Consider the following 16058-nt stretch of genomic DNA (forward strand, 5'->3'; position numbering starts at 1 on the left):
TGGCTTCTGTCAAACCTGCCCTTTGCAGTGACCTCTGTTCTCAACTGGTGCGCAAATGGTGCGCATAGAAAGATAAAAGATGTCGTATTAGCATGATTGTAATGCATAAAAAATCCTGGTACGAGGCCTGTTGGTACAAGAAGCGTCAGCTGACGCACTGGGCAATGCAGCCGCATAACAAGGCAGCTGCCACTAAAGCTCTTACAGAGTTTGTTTTATTTTATTTTTATTTAATGTGATCTAGTTTATAAAAACTTAACACATAATAAAATATGATATGACATACAACAAAACATAAACTAAGACCGAATATGACAAGGTAAATCAAGACAAAATCAAAAACCATTTCCAAAATAAACAACGATCCAAGTAATTACTTTCAATTCTACATATTATCAAGCTCACAATCATTTTAGTAAATCCTTACATCACATTCATATTCACAGGTCTTGACCAGTCCAGAAAGTCCCATTAGGTACCTTGCTCCATCGTCCCATCATTTCCATACCAATTTCCATTTCATTGTTTGTCATGATTATTTGGGCTAGATGGTTAATTCGAGACGTTTTATTACTAAATTCAGACCCTAAACAGAGACACATTTAAACTCTGGTTGCGAGTGTTAATACATTGATTCCAGAATTTTTCTTCACATATTGACTCAGTTCGATATACAAATCTGCCAAGATTGTCAATATACGCCCTTCCCATAGTGGGGCATTCTGTGAGGACATGCTTCGCTGTTTTCCCCGATTTCCTGTTGCTGCACAGCCGACAGAAGCGGTCCTCTTTCGGGATGTCCCGTTCCACCCCCACTACCGAAAGGACAGGCAGATGATTGATTCTCAATAGGAGTCTAAACCTCCTCAATGCAATTGAAGGACAGATGTTCATATATTGCTGAGCATGTTTGAATGTATATGGTACCTTTGGTATAAATGCATAACTCTTCTGGCAGCTCAGATGGGAGAAATGTCCTTGCCAATCCCATAAATCGATATATATCTGCCCAAAGAGGACCTCCTATTAAGGCAGTCCCCTCCCCACTTAGGTTCCCATCCCACCTCCTGAAACGGATCCTTCATTCTTTTTCTCAGGCTTGACTTCAATTGGGTTTTACGCTCTTCATCACCCATACTATTCAATAATGGGATGGTAGGGACATTGAGCATCTTGATATATAGTTGGGCTCTTTTCTTCAATACCAATGATTTAAGTGAGAGGATGCCAAGCTCAAGACGGTTTGTAGCCATAGTTGCACATTGCGGAAGTCCCAACAACCTCCTCCAGAACCTTCCCTCGATTCCCTGTAACAATTTCAAATTAGTCATACTCAGTGCCTGGAGCCCATAGGTCACAGAAGGGACACGACATTGAATGTATAATTGACAGGCTTCCCAGATAGAATAGCCACTTCTTTTTTTGGTAAATTGACAAATAAGAGCTGTTAACTGTGCTACCCTCCTCAGGCGTACCTGGGTACATGTATCATATCCCCCCTTGCATCAAATTCCACCCGAAGGTATTTGTACACAGGAGTATAATTCACTTCTCTGGCCTGGACCTGCAGTCTCACTCTAGTAATCTTTTTTATTCATGAGTTTGAGAAGGTAACTTTCTCCTCGAGTGATTAGAAAAGGCTAGTATCCCCCTTGTACAAAGGTCTAGGAGCTAAGCTGTGCGCTAAAGAGCCAACATAAATCCAGGCGTGGCATAAGGCACTGGGAGTGGAATGACATGAGGAGAGTTGGCGGGAAGTTATGAAGGGCCTGAAGAGGACCACCCAAAGTGTGCAATATGCAGAAAGGAGTTTTAAGTTTATAGCACAGGACTACCTAACCCTGGATAGGACAAAGCACATGGGGTCTCAAGGAAAATGTTGACAGGGCTGTGGTAGCACGGGGACGTACATACATATTTGGTGGCGCTGTCCCAAACTTGTCCATTACTGGTCAGAGCTACTAACCACGATTAACCTCTTTCGAGGCAGAGGATTGGAGGTGCACCACCATAATTTGTCTATCCTTCACACAATGCTCCTTGCAACCAAAGCCTCTATCAGACCCTGCTGGGAACAGGCACACCCCCCTCCCCTCATTGGAGGACTGGTGGTCTTGATTGTGGTCTTTGTTGTTGATTGTGAAAATAGACCGTATTGGCCAGGAAATGGGGCAAGAGTTTTTTGTAAAGTGGGTATTTTTCTGTCTTATGCAAAAGCTCACAAAGAGGACTTAACATGCCCCGTGAGGCTGGGCCTCCTCGACTGCTCCTAGTACTACCTCCGGTATCTTCCCCTTTCCCCATTTTCACTTCTGTAGGGCTGGTTTGTTGTATGTTTTTGTTATATTATTTTATGTTTACGGTTTACCCACCCGCTTACGGTGCAGTATTATATAGTAACAGTGCTTGGTTTTGTCACAAAATATCACTAACACATTTAAATACAAAGATGCTGCTTCTAAATGTTAGGTTGCTGCCAATTATGGTGCTGCTCGATTTGCCAGTGAGCCAATAACATAGAAGTGTTGTTCAGTGTTCTTAAAACATCAAATTAACCAGGTGCAACAGAAGCCCGTCCCCCCAATTTTGTACAAAATCAGTATGTCTTTTAACTAAGGTAGCAATGTAACATAAAGCTCCTGAAGAATTTGTTAGTGCATGTGCTTTGTCAAGCAGAATAACCGTATTTTCTACTAAATCATCTGTTTGCGGAGTAGATATTTAGTCCAGAAGATGTAACTGCACCATCCCATCAATTAGCACTTTGTGGCATTTAGTGACTTTTTTAGTTTCTACCATAGTTAATATTCATTTCTTTAGAAACTTTCAGGAAAATTATTATATTTCGGAAAATGTATTCCTGAGAACAGGCTCAATACTTTCCCCTCTGAATTATTTATCATAAGTATTTCTAATCCCTAGATGATGATCTCTAAAACAAAGCAACCTCTCTGAACTCATGGTTGAGGGGGATAGCGCGGGGGCAACACCTTTGTCTTCAAAGCAAAGCAACGTAGCGCAACACAGGTTCGAATCCCGATCCAGCACTTAGAAACCAATTTCTGGTATTAAGTACATTATAAAAGAACAATTATAATTATAATGGGCACGGCACCCCTTTTAAGCGGGCTTAACTGTGAGTATTTCTGATCCTGTGGTTGCCCTTTTTGTCTTCTGTTGCTTAGAGGACTTCCAAAATATGTAGTGTATTATACCATATTGTAATGGTCTAATGTCTGGATATGAGGAGAGTTCACATTTTGTGTAATGCTGCCTGGCTTGTTGCATTTTCTTTACCTTTTTACATATTCAGTACTTTTACTTTGGACTGTTGGCAGTCTTTTTGCAGTAATTTTTAGATGCCACAGAGTCGAGTGAGACCATTTCTATTTGAGCATACACTTCTGTTTACAGTATTCTATTAAACTCACATACTGTATTGTTCGCAACAGAATTTCCCACATACTTTGAGACATGCCTTGTCAAGTAGTAGATTTTAATACTGTTTTTTAGAATATTTTAAAACAGCAGAATGAGAGTTACATAAAAACAACCTTTATTGTAGGCGTGCCCCAGAGAATGCAGCAATTCAGTAGTTTTCTTGGTCATACTTTTCTAAACAATGTTGTTGCTTGATTAAAAAGTGCAACTTCATGAGATAAAGGAGGATAAAAGACCTATCTTTTACCATTTGTTGTTCTCCTAACCTAGCTCTTCAGGAAACCACCACAGACAATCACTTGTCACTGGTTACTGCCACCCTGCCATAAAATGCAGGTAGTTACATTGTCAACTGATGTTCTCGGATGATCTTGCACAAGAATGGGAAAAGTAGAGAAGGGGAGGGAATCAACCTGCGTGTCCTTGCTTCTAGCAAATTCCCAGAAAATCTAGTCCGCACGTGGTCCTTCTCCTTCACAGCACCCAGAAGGCAGACCACATTTCTCTTTGTCTGGGTGTCACACACACACACGTATAGAACCCTGCTATTGCCATCCCCTGGATTGCCAAATCAAACCGGCAGGGCCCACCCAATCTAATCACGGAGGGAACAAGCGCCTCCATTCCCTCAAGTGTAGAGTTAAACAGACCATTCCGGCATAGTGAAAATTATGATGAAGTCAGTGGTGAAAGTGTGCAGGAACAAATGGAAGCATGATTGTGTTACTTGTTGTTTGTTTGTTACTGTTAAGTTACAGCACTTTTATCAACAATTTTTACAGTTCCAGAATGTTTCTATTTGAAGGTTAAGTCAGTCAAAAACAATTATTTCGGGTGTATTCAATTCATAAAACAAAACAGTTCATAAAGTAATACAATTAATGAAGTGGAAATCCTGGATACATAAGATTAATCCTCCATTGACAGGGTAATTCAGATAAAAAACATATTGAAGCCCCATTATTTCTGTACAGATAATATAAAACGAACAGTAGACCGAGAATGAATTACAATCAGTACAAAAATGTTAGGAAATCAACTCAAGGAGAAAAAGGCTGCGCTTCCAAGCGGATTGTAGATAGCATGCTAATTTAAAAGCAGACTTTGCATCAGGGACAGACAAAAGCAATACAAAAGCAAGTTTCCACTTTCTTGTTCTACAACTTGTAAGGAAGTCAAGCAGGTAGTGTTTTTGTAAATCTGCATAGACTGGGCAAGATGGGCTAGAGTATCGTAAAAACCACATAAACGGGTGACGTCTTCTGCATGCCTGTGCCCCAGCCTTAACAGGCAGAACATATAGGTTGACCTTGGTGAGAAGAATACGATGATCCGAATTTGTAACCATTTCAAGGTAGCCGCTGCCCCACACACCGGAGGGAGGCGGGGGAATGCTTACCTCAATGAGGATTGAGGCATGTTCAAGTCTTCCCTTTTGGTTTCCCCAAAAGTTCAGAAAGTTTTAAAAGCCCCTTTGACACATCAGTCATATTTTCAGGGTTGTCGAAGCTATGACTGAAGCCCACAGTTCTCAAAGAAGTTCAAATGAAAGCCAACCAGCCGAGTACCAAAATAGAATGCGTTTAAAAGAAGGGTATCCGAAAGGTGGGCTAGTCCGGTTTAAAGGTGAGTAATGTATGCAGAGGGAGGGATAATCAACAGATGAGAGAAAAGCATATTTGTCATGCTGTAATGCATCTAAATTACCCAGAGCCCATAGTTCACTACCATAAGACCCTGCTGCCACGCTCTACTGTCAACATGTGGTTGACTGAATGGTGATGCAGGGTCTTCGCAAATCCAAAAATGCCTCCTGTTACTTGCTTTATTTTTGTTCAGCGTTTGATAATAGTATCATGCTGTGAGAGCATATAATTACAAATAATACCTAGATACTCAAAATTGTGATGGGATTAAAGGCGTAGATTATTAAGAATAATTTGAAGGGGTTGCTGTTGTTTACTTGAGAAGCACATTGCATAGCAATTTCTAGCATTAACCTTAAAACCATGGCTAGACATATATTTTTCATAGCATTCCACCAAGACCTGGAGGGACTTTGGGGTCCTTGCTATGAGAGCTGCATAGTTGGCATAGCTCAGCACCAAAAACAGTCTACCTCCACATTTAGGTACGTCAGCGTCCAGACTTTCCAGATAAGATGGGAGAGAGTTAGTATAAAGGTTAAATGGGAGGAGCATCGTCAGGCACCACTTTTCCTACCTTGATAAATCTGCTTAGCTCCGCCACCTGTCCATAAAGGACACAAACCCCGGAATCAGCATGAAGTGATTACAGCATTTGGAGTAACGTTTTGGGTCCACCATCTCGTCGAGTCTTCTAGAGGAGACCACTGTCCACATGGTCAAAAGCAGAGCTAAAATCCATAAAGACCACATAGAGCGTGATCCTCATGAGAAGGACCTACTTGGTCAGGATAAGATAAAGGTTAATACATTGGTTAGTAGTACCAAAACCTGTTCAAAAAAACACATGGGAATCAGACGAGATGTTTTTATACTTGGCCCATTCCTCCAATCTGAGCAACAGGAAACCCGAAAAAAGTTTAGACATCCCATCCAAGAGGGTAATGGGGCGATAGGAGAAGGGGAGGGATTTCATGCCTTCTTTATAGGTTGGTACAATAGTACCAATCTTCCAACTTTCGGGAATAAATCGGTCAGACAAAAAGGCGCTAAACACATTGGACCGCAGGGGAACCAATAGTAGGTAGTTTGGTATCCCATTCTTCCAAGGCCCTTTCAATGGTCTATGCTGTCCAATGGCCAACTCCAAGTCATTAATTGTAAAAGGCTCTGGGTTCCAGAATCCAGGGGTATCAAAATGACATGGGTGCTGTTGCTGCGCTCAGAGTACCAGATCCGACCCTGAGCCATAAAGAGTGCATAAATGAATTGCCCCACTCTTCCTCTTACACATAAATTACAGGAACTGCAGGAAGGCTAGACCCATTTTTATTCCTTGCAAGACTATTCCAAAAAGATTTGTTGTCAATGTAAGCTGCGGCTAAGCATAGGGCTTTCCAGTGTTCATCTGCAAACTCTCCTCCTGTCTAATTCTACCTTGTATGTCTTTCACCTCAGTCTAATATCATTTACGTCCAGAGAGGGTGACTTAGAGTGGTAAGAAGGGCTCTCCTTTTTTCTTTACACCTTGTTGATAACCAGGATTTTTGTATAGCGGTTTGAAAGGGTTTACTTTGGGGGACCGATTGTTAGCAGCCAACTATCGGCCAATTTCCCTTTTGGATGCCGACAGCAACATATTTGCTGGTCCCATCTTAGGAAAATTGGAAGTTTGGGCAAAAAAAACGAGTATTATACCAAGGCAGCAATCAGGTTTTAGAAAGGGTCTTTCAACCTCACTTAATGGGCTGGTATTGAGTTAATTGACAGCGCCATCCTTCCTAAAAGGGGGTCCTCCACTGTATGGGGGCATGGCTGGACCTCTCACAAGCATTTGACACTATTGATAGGAATCTGCTATGGAAAAAACTAGAGGCCTGGGGTATTCCTCCCAATTTACTAGCGATCCTGATGGAACACCATTATAATAACTTTATGCGGGTAAGGCTGACTAGAGCAGGCCTACTCACAAATCAGATCAGGATACAGAGAGGGGTCCACCAGGGATGCCTACTAGCTCCTTTTCTGTTTATCCTTTTTATGGCAGACCTAGCGGGGTGGTTGAAAGATATAGGACTAATATTCCCTGTAATTGGAAACTCAAGAATTAATTGGTTGGCGTATGCAGATGACGTTGTAGTCCTGGATCACTCTCGGGTAGGATAGCAACGTCTTCTGTCGGCAATAGAAAACTACGCACAAAATAATAGTCTCATCATGAATCCTCTAAAATCTAAGATTTAAACAACCAAGGAGGTTGGTGAAGCACTATGTTTGGAGTCTGGACCAATTATCGATTGAGATGGTTGTGGAATTGACATACTTGGGAGCAACAATAAGCTCTTTCCCAACAAAATGTGATTTTGTTGCGATCAATTGAACTAAAAATAGTAAAGTTGTGAGCGCAAATGAGAAAAATCAAGACTCAATTTTGTAAATTTGCGATTCTTCCTCTAGTGAGATTCTATATAGGCAAGGTTGTTCCGATGGTTCTTTTTGGTCTAGACTATAATTGTTTAGCTCTGGATATTGAATGGGACAGAATTGAAGATAAACTATGGAAACGCACATTGGGGTTACCGGACTCTGTTCCAATAGTTGCCCTTAGGTATGAATTAGGTCTTGTCTCACTTAGATCATGGCTCCAATTGAAATGGCTAAACCTATATAGAGTGGTCTTAGATCCTCCCAAAAACTCTTTATTTGAGGAAGTAGCGCAAGAGCGGAAATTGGGTAAACATGGTTTCCTGAATAAATTCCAGCAAAGATGCTCAGAAATATTAGCGCAAGCAGGTTGTGATGTTGAGCTGCTGCTGGCTAATCCGGACAGGGTGAAGGAAAAGATGAAACAACGTGACTGGATTGATACTAGATAGTATGAGGAGGGCAAAGATATCTGCCTCATTTACACTGATTGATAAACGATTATCAATGCTCCCTGCCTATCTAAAAAAAATCTCCAGATCTGCGGCTGGGTTTAGCTATTCTTAGATTTCGTCTAAATCTACTCCCGACCCTTGAGATTCAGGCTACAAGGGATAGTGAAGGGAAAATACTCCCGAGTTCTGATAAGTGTGATAATACCATCAATCAGACATCCAAACACTTATTAATAGATTGTCCAGGCACTTGGAGCATGAAGGTAAGAAGATTTGGTAGGTCTGTCCATCATCCGTTATGGTTAAATACCATTGAATTTTGGGGGATCATGTCATGAGTCCGCTCTCTCAATGGAACTTGTTAGAGCTCTGAGGGAACTTAATTTGATTAATGATTAAGTTGAAAGTAGGAGAGAAGGAGGGAAAGGTGATTGGGTGCCACGGGGGGACGGACTAGTTTCTCCCATTTTTAAGTTTCTCTTTGATGATGTGTTTAAATGAGAAATGTATTTAAATTTAGTCTCTGAGACCAAAGAGTTTTATTGCATAAGAAATGTGTTTTCCTGTTCACTTCTTCTCCTTCTGTTTTTCTTTCTTCTTTTTTCTCCTGGGTACTGTTCTTTTATATTTTAGAGTCTGTGTTGAAATTACTTCTTTTTTAAAAATAAAAAAAAAAGAGGGTAATATCTTAGGAATTTGAATGTGTGTGATCCTTTTAAGGTTGTAATTTTATTTCATTGTATTTTTGTTTGTGAAATGTGTTTAAAGTCAAATCTTGGCTATGGCACGATAAATAAAAAATAAATAAATAAAGGGTTTGCTTATTCTGGAACTTTTTCTGCTGTTTTTAACAAATTTGGAGAAGGCCTCAATAATCTGGGGGTAGTGCCAAGGTTTAGGCAGATTGATATGATGTCTCTTTTCATCTGAAACACTCTGCTGAGATTTTCTACTTCCCTGTCAGCCTTCCAACAATGCACTCTAATGCCTACTCCTTTTACCAAAGGTTGTGGATAAAAGTCGCTGAGAGCTTTGTCCTCTCTCCTGCCCCACAGCAGCAGAAAGTTCTTATCGCTCTCGCAGTGATGAATGTTTTCAAACCCAGAGATATTGCCCCACCAGTGCATAGAAATTAAAATGAGGACTGCTGTTAAATGTGAAATCGCTAGAAGATTTGGACTGAAATCTCCTATTTACAGCCGTGCAGCCCGTTCCTATCAGTATGTCCCATAATACAAATAAACACAAAGAAAATAAGCGCTGCTGAAAGAAATGGTACTTCCAACTTTTGGAAGTGCCCCGAATCGGGCCTGAACTGAGTCTGATCCGGTTACCTCTTATTGGTGTATGATTTTTTTCAATGAAACGCACACATCGTAACCAGCAGGTAAAACATTTTTTGTAATTCGTTTTTCTTGATTTAAACAATATACGATGCAAACAAAAGACAAACACAATGGTAGTACACAATACAAAGAAAATATAATACTGTTGACACACTTAATATGATACCTATACAAGGCAGTGTATCAATCTCTAGTGTGCAGTCCACTGTAACAGGCACAAAAACATACAAGGTTTCCCCACTTGAGGCTAGAAATCCTCTGAAGTTGGTGGTCAACAAAACCCCAATCTTGATTTAGAGATAAATAGGTAGAAGTTGTAGAATGTGAACAGAAACCCAATGTAAAGGAAGAAAAAATGTGCCTCCAAAGTTAGTCACAAGTAGTAAGGAAGGAAACTGTCACGATGCCCGCTCCCGGGGAGCCGGCTCAGGCCCTGCGTCCCCGAAAGCGGACATCAAGTCCCCGGGGAAGGTCCCAGCAACCCCTTATAGGGGCCCTTTGGACAGCGCCTGGCGCCCATGGCGCCAGGCTCATAGAAAATGTCAGTCCTGGCGCCATAGGCGCCAGGCTCATTATGAAAGTGTTTGGGTGCACTTACCTGATGCAGACCATGCTGCAGAACCCCGGCCTCCTTGAGGCCTGAAAGGAACTACTTTACCTGTGGGACTCATTTACCACCCCGGCGTGGTCGGGGAAGGATACATACCTGATTGGAGGAAGGACACATTCTAGGAACTTCTTCCAAGGCTATTTAAACCACAACCGATCAGCCACACGTGCTTCGCGTTGTTCTGCATCTAGCAGCTGGACGCTCACCGTGTCTGCTCCTGCATCTTGACTTCTGCCACACCTGCCAGCATCCTGAATCACCTGCAAAGGAAGGGAACAAGAGAACAGAAGAAGGAAAAGGCCTCACCTGCTAAATCTGCAACCCAGAGACATTTCGCCGACAATCCTGAAAAGGGAGACATTTATTTTTAAAAGCACATCGCAACAATCGCTGCAGCGCCGCATTCTACTCACCTTTACAGGGCGCCTCCATGTTCAGCAGCGACCATCCGGATTCGCAGTCGCGCCCCCGCGCCTAGGGAGAAAAAGACAAGAACAAAGGTGAGAGAAAGAAGGGAAAAGGGAAGCTAAAACTCCATGTCAAGACTTACCTGTTGGGTCATTCCCTTTTCATTTCGGGTCCGCGCCGCATCCAGGCATTTTCGGACCCCGGCCCCTAAGGGGAAAAAGACATCAGCGTTAATGAGTGAATGAAAAGACATTACCAAAACACTCATTAAAGACTTACCTGATTTCCACAAGGATTTCACCGCTCACCTCGGGTCGGTGCCTGTTCCCCGGCATTCCGTACCCCGGCCCCTATGGGGAAAAAGACACTAGCATTAGAACATTAATGCATGGACACAAGGGGAACCACTTATAGAAAAACTTACCTGGAAGCCAAGCAAGTTTGGTTCTCACCCATCCGAAAATCCAGTGACGTAACTGGATACCAACGCGCCCCTGCATCAGAAGCAGGATGGGAGCTCGTCCTTCCAGACCCTAAGGTGAGACGCTACGGGGAAGCACAGAAGGGTTTTGAGGAGGGTGAGAGGGGTAAGTGGGAGGCCGATTGCATTACCCCGCAGACAGTTATCCCCCTATTCTCACCTACAGAAGGATACTTCTGCGAGTCAGACAAGCCAGATCTGGGGCCCGGTCCAGTCCGTCTTCCGAACCCTGCGCATCACCTTAGACGAGGTCACAGCAGCGCGAACCAGGCCAGCGCCCCCGTGGGAGTCAGGTGAGCGTTACAGAAACATGTATGGACAAGAACAGAATATGAACATCTAAAATCAGATACTACCTTGGGGGGTAGATGAAAACTGGGCACATTTACTGTGTAAAAATTCCTAGAGAGACTGCTAGGTGCATAGAACCCAAATGTGTATCTAAATCAATATTCAATTTTGCAACAGTTTAAATAGCTTCACTGAGCAAACAGAAAAAATCAAGAAAACATTGCTTTGTTAGGGAGTACATATACATCTCTTATTTCCTACCCAACTAAAGATTCAACTCTTATTTTGGAGAGTTTGTAGCGATTTAAACCAGACCATAGGTCAAGAACCCTTGTAGGGTCTGCCTAGGTTAAAAAAAAAATGATTGGGTCTGCATACGTATGCGGGGGGGGGGGGGGGGGCGATAACTAAGTATGGATGACTAAGTATAAAGGGAAAGATTTTTTTTTTTTTTCCAGACACTAAAGTTGGTGAGAACGTTGTGTTAGTCCATATGCTCCACTGGTTATCTCCCAAACCAGGGGCCTAGAGTGTCCCCCTTGCTGGAATCCGCGTTTCGGTGGTCGATGGAAGTGATTATGGCCACCTTCGTCAGGGCAGAATTGAGGTACCCTATGGGGAAAAAAATATAATGAAGGTTTGAGTGGTAATGCACAATGTGGTGCTGTGCTGAGTGCATCAAAACATAATTTAAAATGCATGTATGTGATTGCGGGTAATGTTTACATAAAGAAGGGGAAAATTGAAGTCCCTAATACCACAGATAGAGTATTCTTACCGTGAGGGAAAAATTCAACCTTTGAGAGCTAAAGGTTGGTGCTGCATGCCTGCATCCGCTCCGCCGCCGTGGCCGAACGAAAAGTAGCCAACAATCTGTACATTTCAGGACTGAAATCAGTTGGATGTGACTGGAATATAATGAGAGAGAACTGAGTTCCTGTGGGAAATGAGAGTATGGGATGAGTGTTGAATGTCCTGCGAGGTTATGTCATAAGCTATACTGAGTTAGTATTACATCGTAGTTGTTACGATGTGGAGGGAGAGGGGTGGTAAGGGTGACCAGAAAGTTTAGAAAGGATTATGTGTCCCTTAGCCTCTCACCGTTCATATGCCTTTGAAGTGGCACTGCTCCAGTAGTTTGTAAAGAGAAACTGGTTGCGTCTCCTAACCTCTGTTTGATTGTGGATGTGGATGACTCCGGAGAGTCTAGTGCAAGGAAGAGTCCTGCAGTGAGACAATCAGCAAAACAGATCCCCTAATTAGACCCCCCTTCACTGTTCATTCTTCAAAGTTTTGTGATTCACCCCTCTTGGCAGGGCACAAAAGCACTGTTTGAGGTAGACGAGGCAGGGGCTTGGGAAAAGACTATTCCTCGTCTCTGGGGAAGGGTAAATCCCTCCCCCGCTCCCAGTCTAAGGTTGAAATCCCCCCCACCACCAATAATCGGAGGGAAGTCCGAACCAATATTAACCATGTACCTTACCTATGCAATATTTGAAACGGCTCAATCGGTTGGTTCTCATATTTGTTATTATAAAAAAATAATGAAACCAAGCAGTATGTCTTTTTACTTAAAAGGCTATTTGAAGCTAATCCATTGACTCCAGCTTCTGCTGTGTGAAAACATGTGTAGATCCTAATTAAATGCTGTTTTTTTGCTCTTCCCCAATTTGGGCTGTATGCTGCAAAGTAGAGAAGCCAATATATATCATGTTATGCATCTTATTTGTTTGTCTTAAAAGCTCTTAAAAGCTGTGTTAGAATGTTTCTGGCCATAACAAATGGCTTCTTTTTGGGATATTTGTGTGTATCCTTTTACTATTCCTTTTTCCACCTTCCTATGAAGTTTTGTGCACATTTTATTTGATGTAACCCCAACTACTCTGATGCCCCCTAGGATCACTATCCTCATCTCTAACATTTCCTGAATTTGGTTTGTTGGGAAACCAAGGTCCATGTTGCCACGAGATTTATTTTTGCACTTGAACTATTTACAATGAGAGTTGTTGTGCATCAAAATACATTGTTGTATCTGGGTTGGCAACAAAGTAACATTTTAATTCGGTGCTCCAGCACACTTATTCTAGAATCTGTGGGAGGAACATATCTTTATAGGTGGTGTTCCTTAACTGACATATGTTTTGACCGAAGAGAATGAAGCGAAAAGTAGTCCAGGAAGAACCTCCTGTTTTATCCATTTCAGCCGTTTGGTTGCATAATAACACCCTGCCTCACCAACAGTAACATGTGTTGCAGCATGCTCCCAGTACCAGAGCCCTCTCTGGTTAGCAATGCTATGTTTTCTGTTTACATTCTATCTCTGTTTAAACTTTCAGCTGGTTGATGAAAACTGTGAAGCTTTGGTTATTGCCTCCCAACCATGGCAACCGGCCAATGTTTGAACACATGGGTGGCAGCTAAGCACTTTCATCCTGTAGCCTCAGCACTTCCATGATGCATGCTTTTTATGGACTGGAAACACGTGTTTGTTTCCTAAGACATGGGAATACATTAAATTCACTGCACAAAACCTGTTACGAGTTTAAATCACAGTTGGCTTGTGAAGGCATTCTGAGAATTAATGCCACATGTGTTCGTTTTTTTTTGTTTTTTTATTTTGTTACACAGGTTGTGCTGACAGGAATTGGAGCAGATGAGCAGCTTGCAGGCTATTCTCGCCATAGAGTTCGTTTCCAAACTGCTGGCCTTGAAGCCTTAATAGAAGAACTGAGTATGGAACTTGGACGCATCTCATCCAGGAATCTTGGCCGTGATGACCGGGTTATTGGAGACCATGGCAAGGAAGCAAGGTAAAGCTGCTCCTATGAGATCTATGAACAAGACTTGTTTTGAAGATTTAGAGGTCGAAGTGGCAATAACGAAGTTTGAATAATGCTTGTAACAGTTCATCCACCAACGTGGTCAGGGCTCTGTATGGTATCGTGCATTTACTCTCAGACTCGAACCGTATACCTCTGGAGAGTTCATTCTTGCCCCCATTTTCTGGGAACGAATCGAGGGTGGGATCCCCCACTAGTGGTTATGACAAATGTTCTGCCTCTATGCACCGGCTCATATGAAACCCAGGAAACTTAACAAGTGCAACCACTGGTTTTGTCAGACAAAGGGCTGCTTATCTATAAAAAAGAGATGACATTATGGGCTGCCGCAGGACCTCAACCCCCAACTCCCCGTTTGATCACATTGAGGTGTTTCTGAGCTCTGAGTCCTGGGCATGGACCTCCGGACCTATCCACCTAGCAGTGTCACGATCGTCCTGAAATCCCAGGAGTCCTTTGCCAAAGGTGGAGCTCAAATCAATCCAATCAGGGTGACCGGAGAAGACTTGTGCATTATGATAGCGCAAGGATAAATAATATCACGCATCCTCAGCGCTTTCATCCCACCGGCTTGCTAGGGAACATGTTAGTCTGGAGGTTGTGGATTGACTGGGAGGTGTGACCATCATGGGGTATAATAAGCATACGCACACAATTGTATCCTGGAATGTCGCTGGTTTGTCAGGCCATATCGATTTGGAATGGTGTCAATTTATTTGGGGGCAGCAAGTGATTCTCTTCCAAGAAACCTGGGCAGTCAAACCCGTAATGTTCCGAGGGTTTAGCACTTTTTCCATTCCAGCTGCCAAAGGACAAAAGGGGAGGCAAAAGGGGGGTTTACATGTGTGGCTGGCTGTTAACCTGGGATGGGAAGTAACTGACCTGCGTACAAATTCGCCTGACTTTCAAATGCTGTCAATCAAAACTGATGTGGGAGAAAATATCCTGCTTTGTAATCTGTATAACAGTCCACAAGGCCAGATAGGAATGTCAATACTACACATTCTCCAAGTCTGGTTAATTCAAAAAGCCATTTTAAACTGTCAAGTAACTGTATACTGGCGGCTTGTGACTTGCACCTCCAAATTGAACCTCTGAAAGACACAGTGGGCATCTGGGATAATCAAGACCTGGCATGAGATATACATGATTGATCTTATTCACATCCCCGCCCCCAAAGAGAATTCATCCACTTGCAGTGGAATCATTTTATGTTTTACAGGCTCTCAATTTGAGAGCATGCAGTGGTCGTTTCGCCAAGGACCAGCCAGCTAAATTAACCTTTAATAGGGGACCTGGTTCATCTCTAATTGACTACATTATGATCTCAGGCAATAGATGGGAAATTGTTCAGGATTTCGAGGTTCAAGTCAGACCCAAAAGTGACCACCACCGTTTAGTTAACAGCATTCTCTCATCAGGCGTGGGTAAGGATATAGCCCGTAACTCCAGGAGACAACATCCCACCCTTTTGACGGGCTAGGTGTGTAAATCAATAACATGGGACAGAATAGTAGAACGATGAGCCATACCTGCACTGTATAGTGTGATTCTGGGAAATTGGGAGACCATTTGCAATGGCAAGGCCACAGGCACTGAAATAATAAGTTTGAGCTCCTGAAAGAAAATCTGGTCCTGCATGTCTCCCTGGATATAACTGCAAAAGAGAAATCCCAGCTCGTCACTGGCTGGTATGATGACACCTGCGCCATAGCAAAAAAGAAACTAGTGAGGTGTGTACAATCAGATATGGGGGTGGATAAAAATTAGTTATAGCCCCTCAGACAGGAATACAAAAATCTGATTGGACGGAAAAAGAGCGAATTTGCGGTTAACCACTGGGCGGCTCTTACAAAAGCAATGATTGATAGAGATCATATTACATTTTGGAAATTTGTCACAGGGAGAGAATCAAAGGGGGACAAAACTCATTGCTTAATACCTGCCATTTCATGGTACTCCCACTTCAGCACTCTATATAAGAGCGAGACGGGAACAACCTACCAGGCTAATGAGCTATGGTCCCCAGGGAACTGTATATCTTCTGGGCTGCCAATATCAACGGATGAAGTCGTGAGGGCATTGAAAGAACACAGAAGTGGCCATGCAGCAGGCC

At 42.7% G+C, this 16058-nt stretch overlaps 1 protein-coding gene across 4 annotated transcripts in view; it reads left to right on the forward strand.

The window, feature by feature from the left end:
- The window catches only part of LOC138488560 (asparagine synthetase domain-containing protein 1-like), a 205245-nt gene that overhangs the window by 162005 nt on the left and 27182 nt on the right, over positions 1-16058 (forward strand). For all 4 annotated transcript variants that reach the window (XM_069615634.1, XM_069615635.1, XM_069615636.1 and 1 more), the window contains one exon: positions 13731-13912. In XM_069615634.1, coding sequence (XP_069471735.1) covers positions 13731-13912 — 182 coding nt within the window. The remainder of the gene's footprint in view (positions 1-13730; positions 13913-16058) is intronic.

Source organism: Ambystoma mexicanum, chromosome 9, assembly GCF_040938575.1.
Source record: "Ambystoma mexicanum isolate Mex_15411 chromosome 9, UKY_AmexF1_1, whole genome shotgun sequence".
NCBI classification, from domain to species: domain Eukaryota; kingdom Metazoa; phylum Chordata; class Amphibia; order Caudata; family Ambystomatidae; genus Ambystoma; species Ambystoma mexicanum.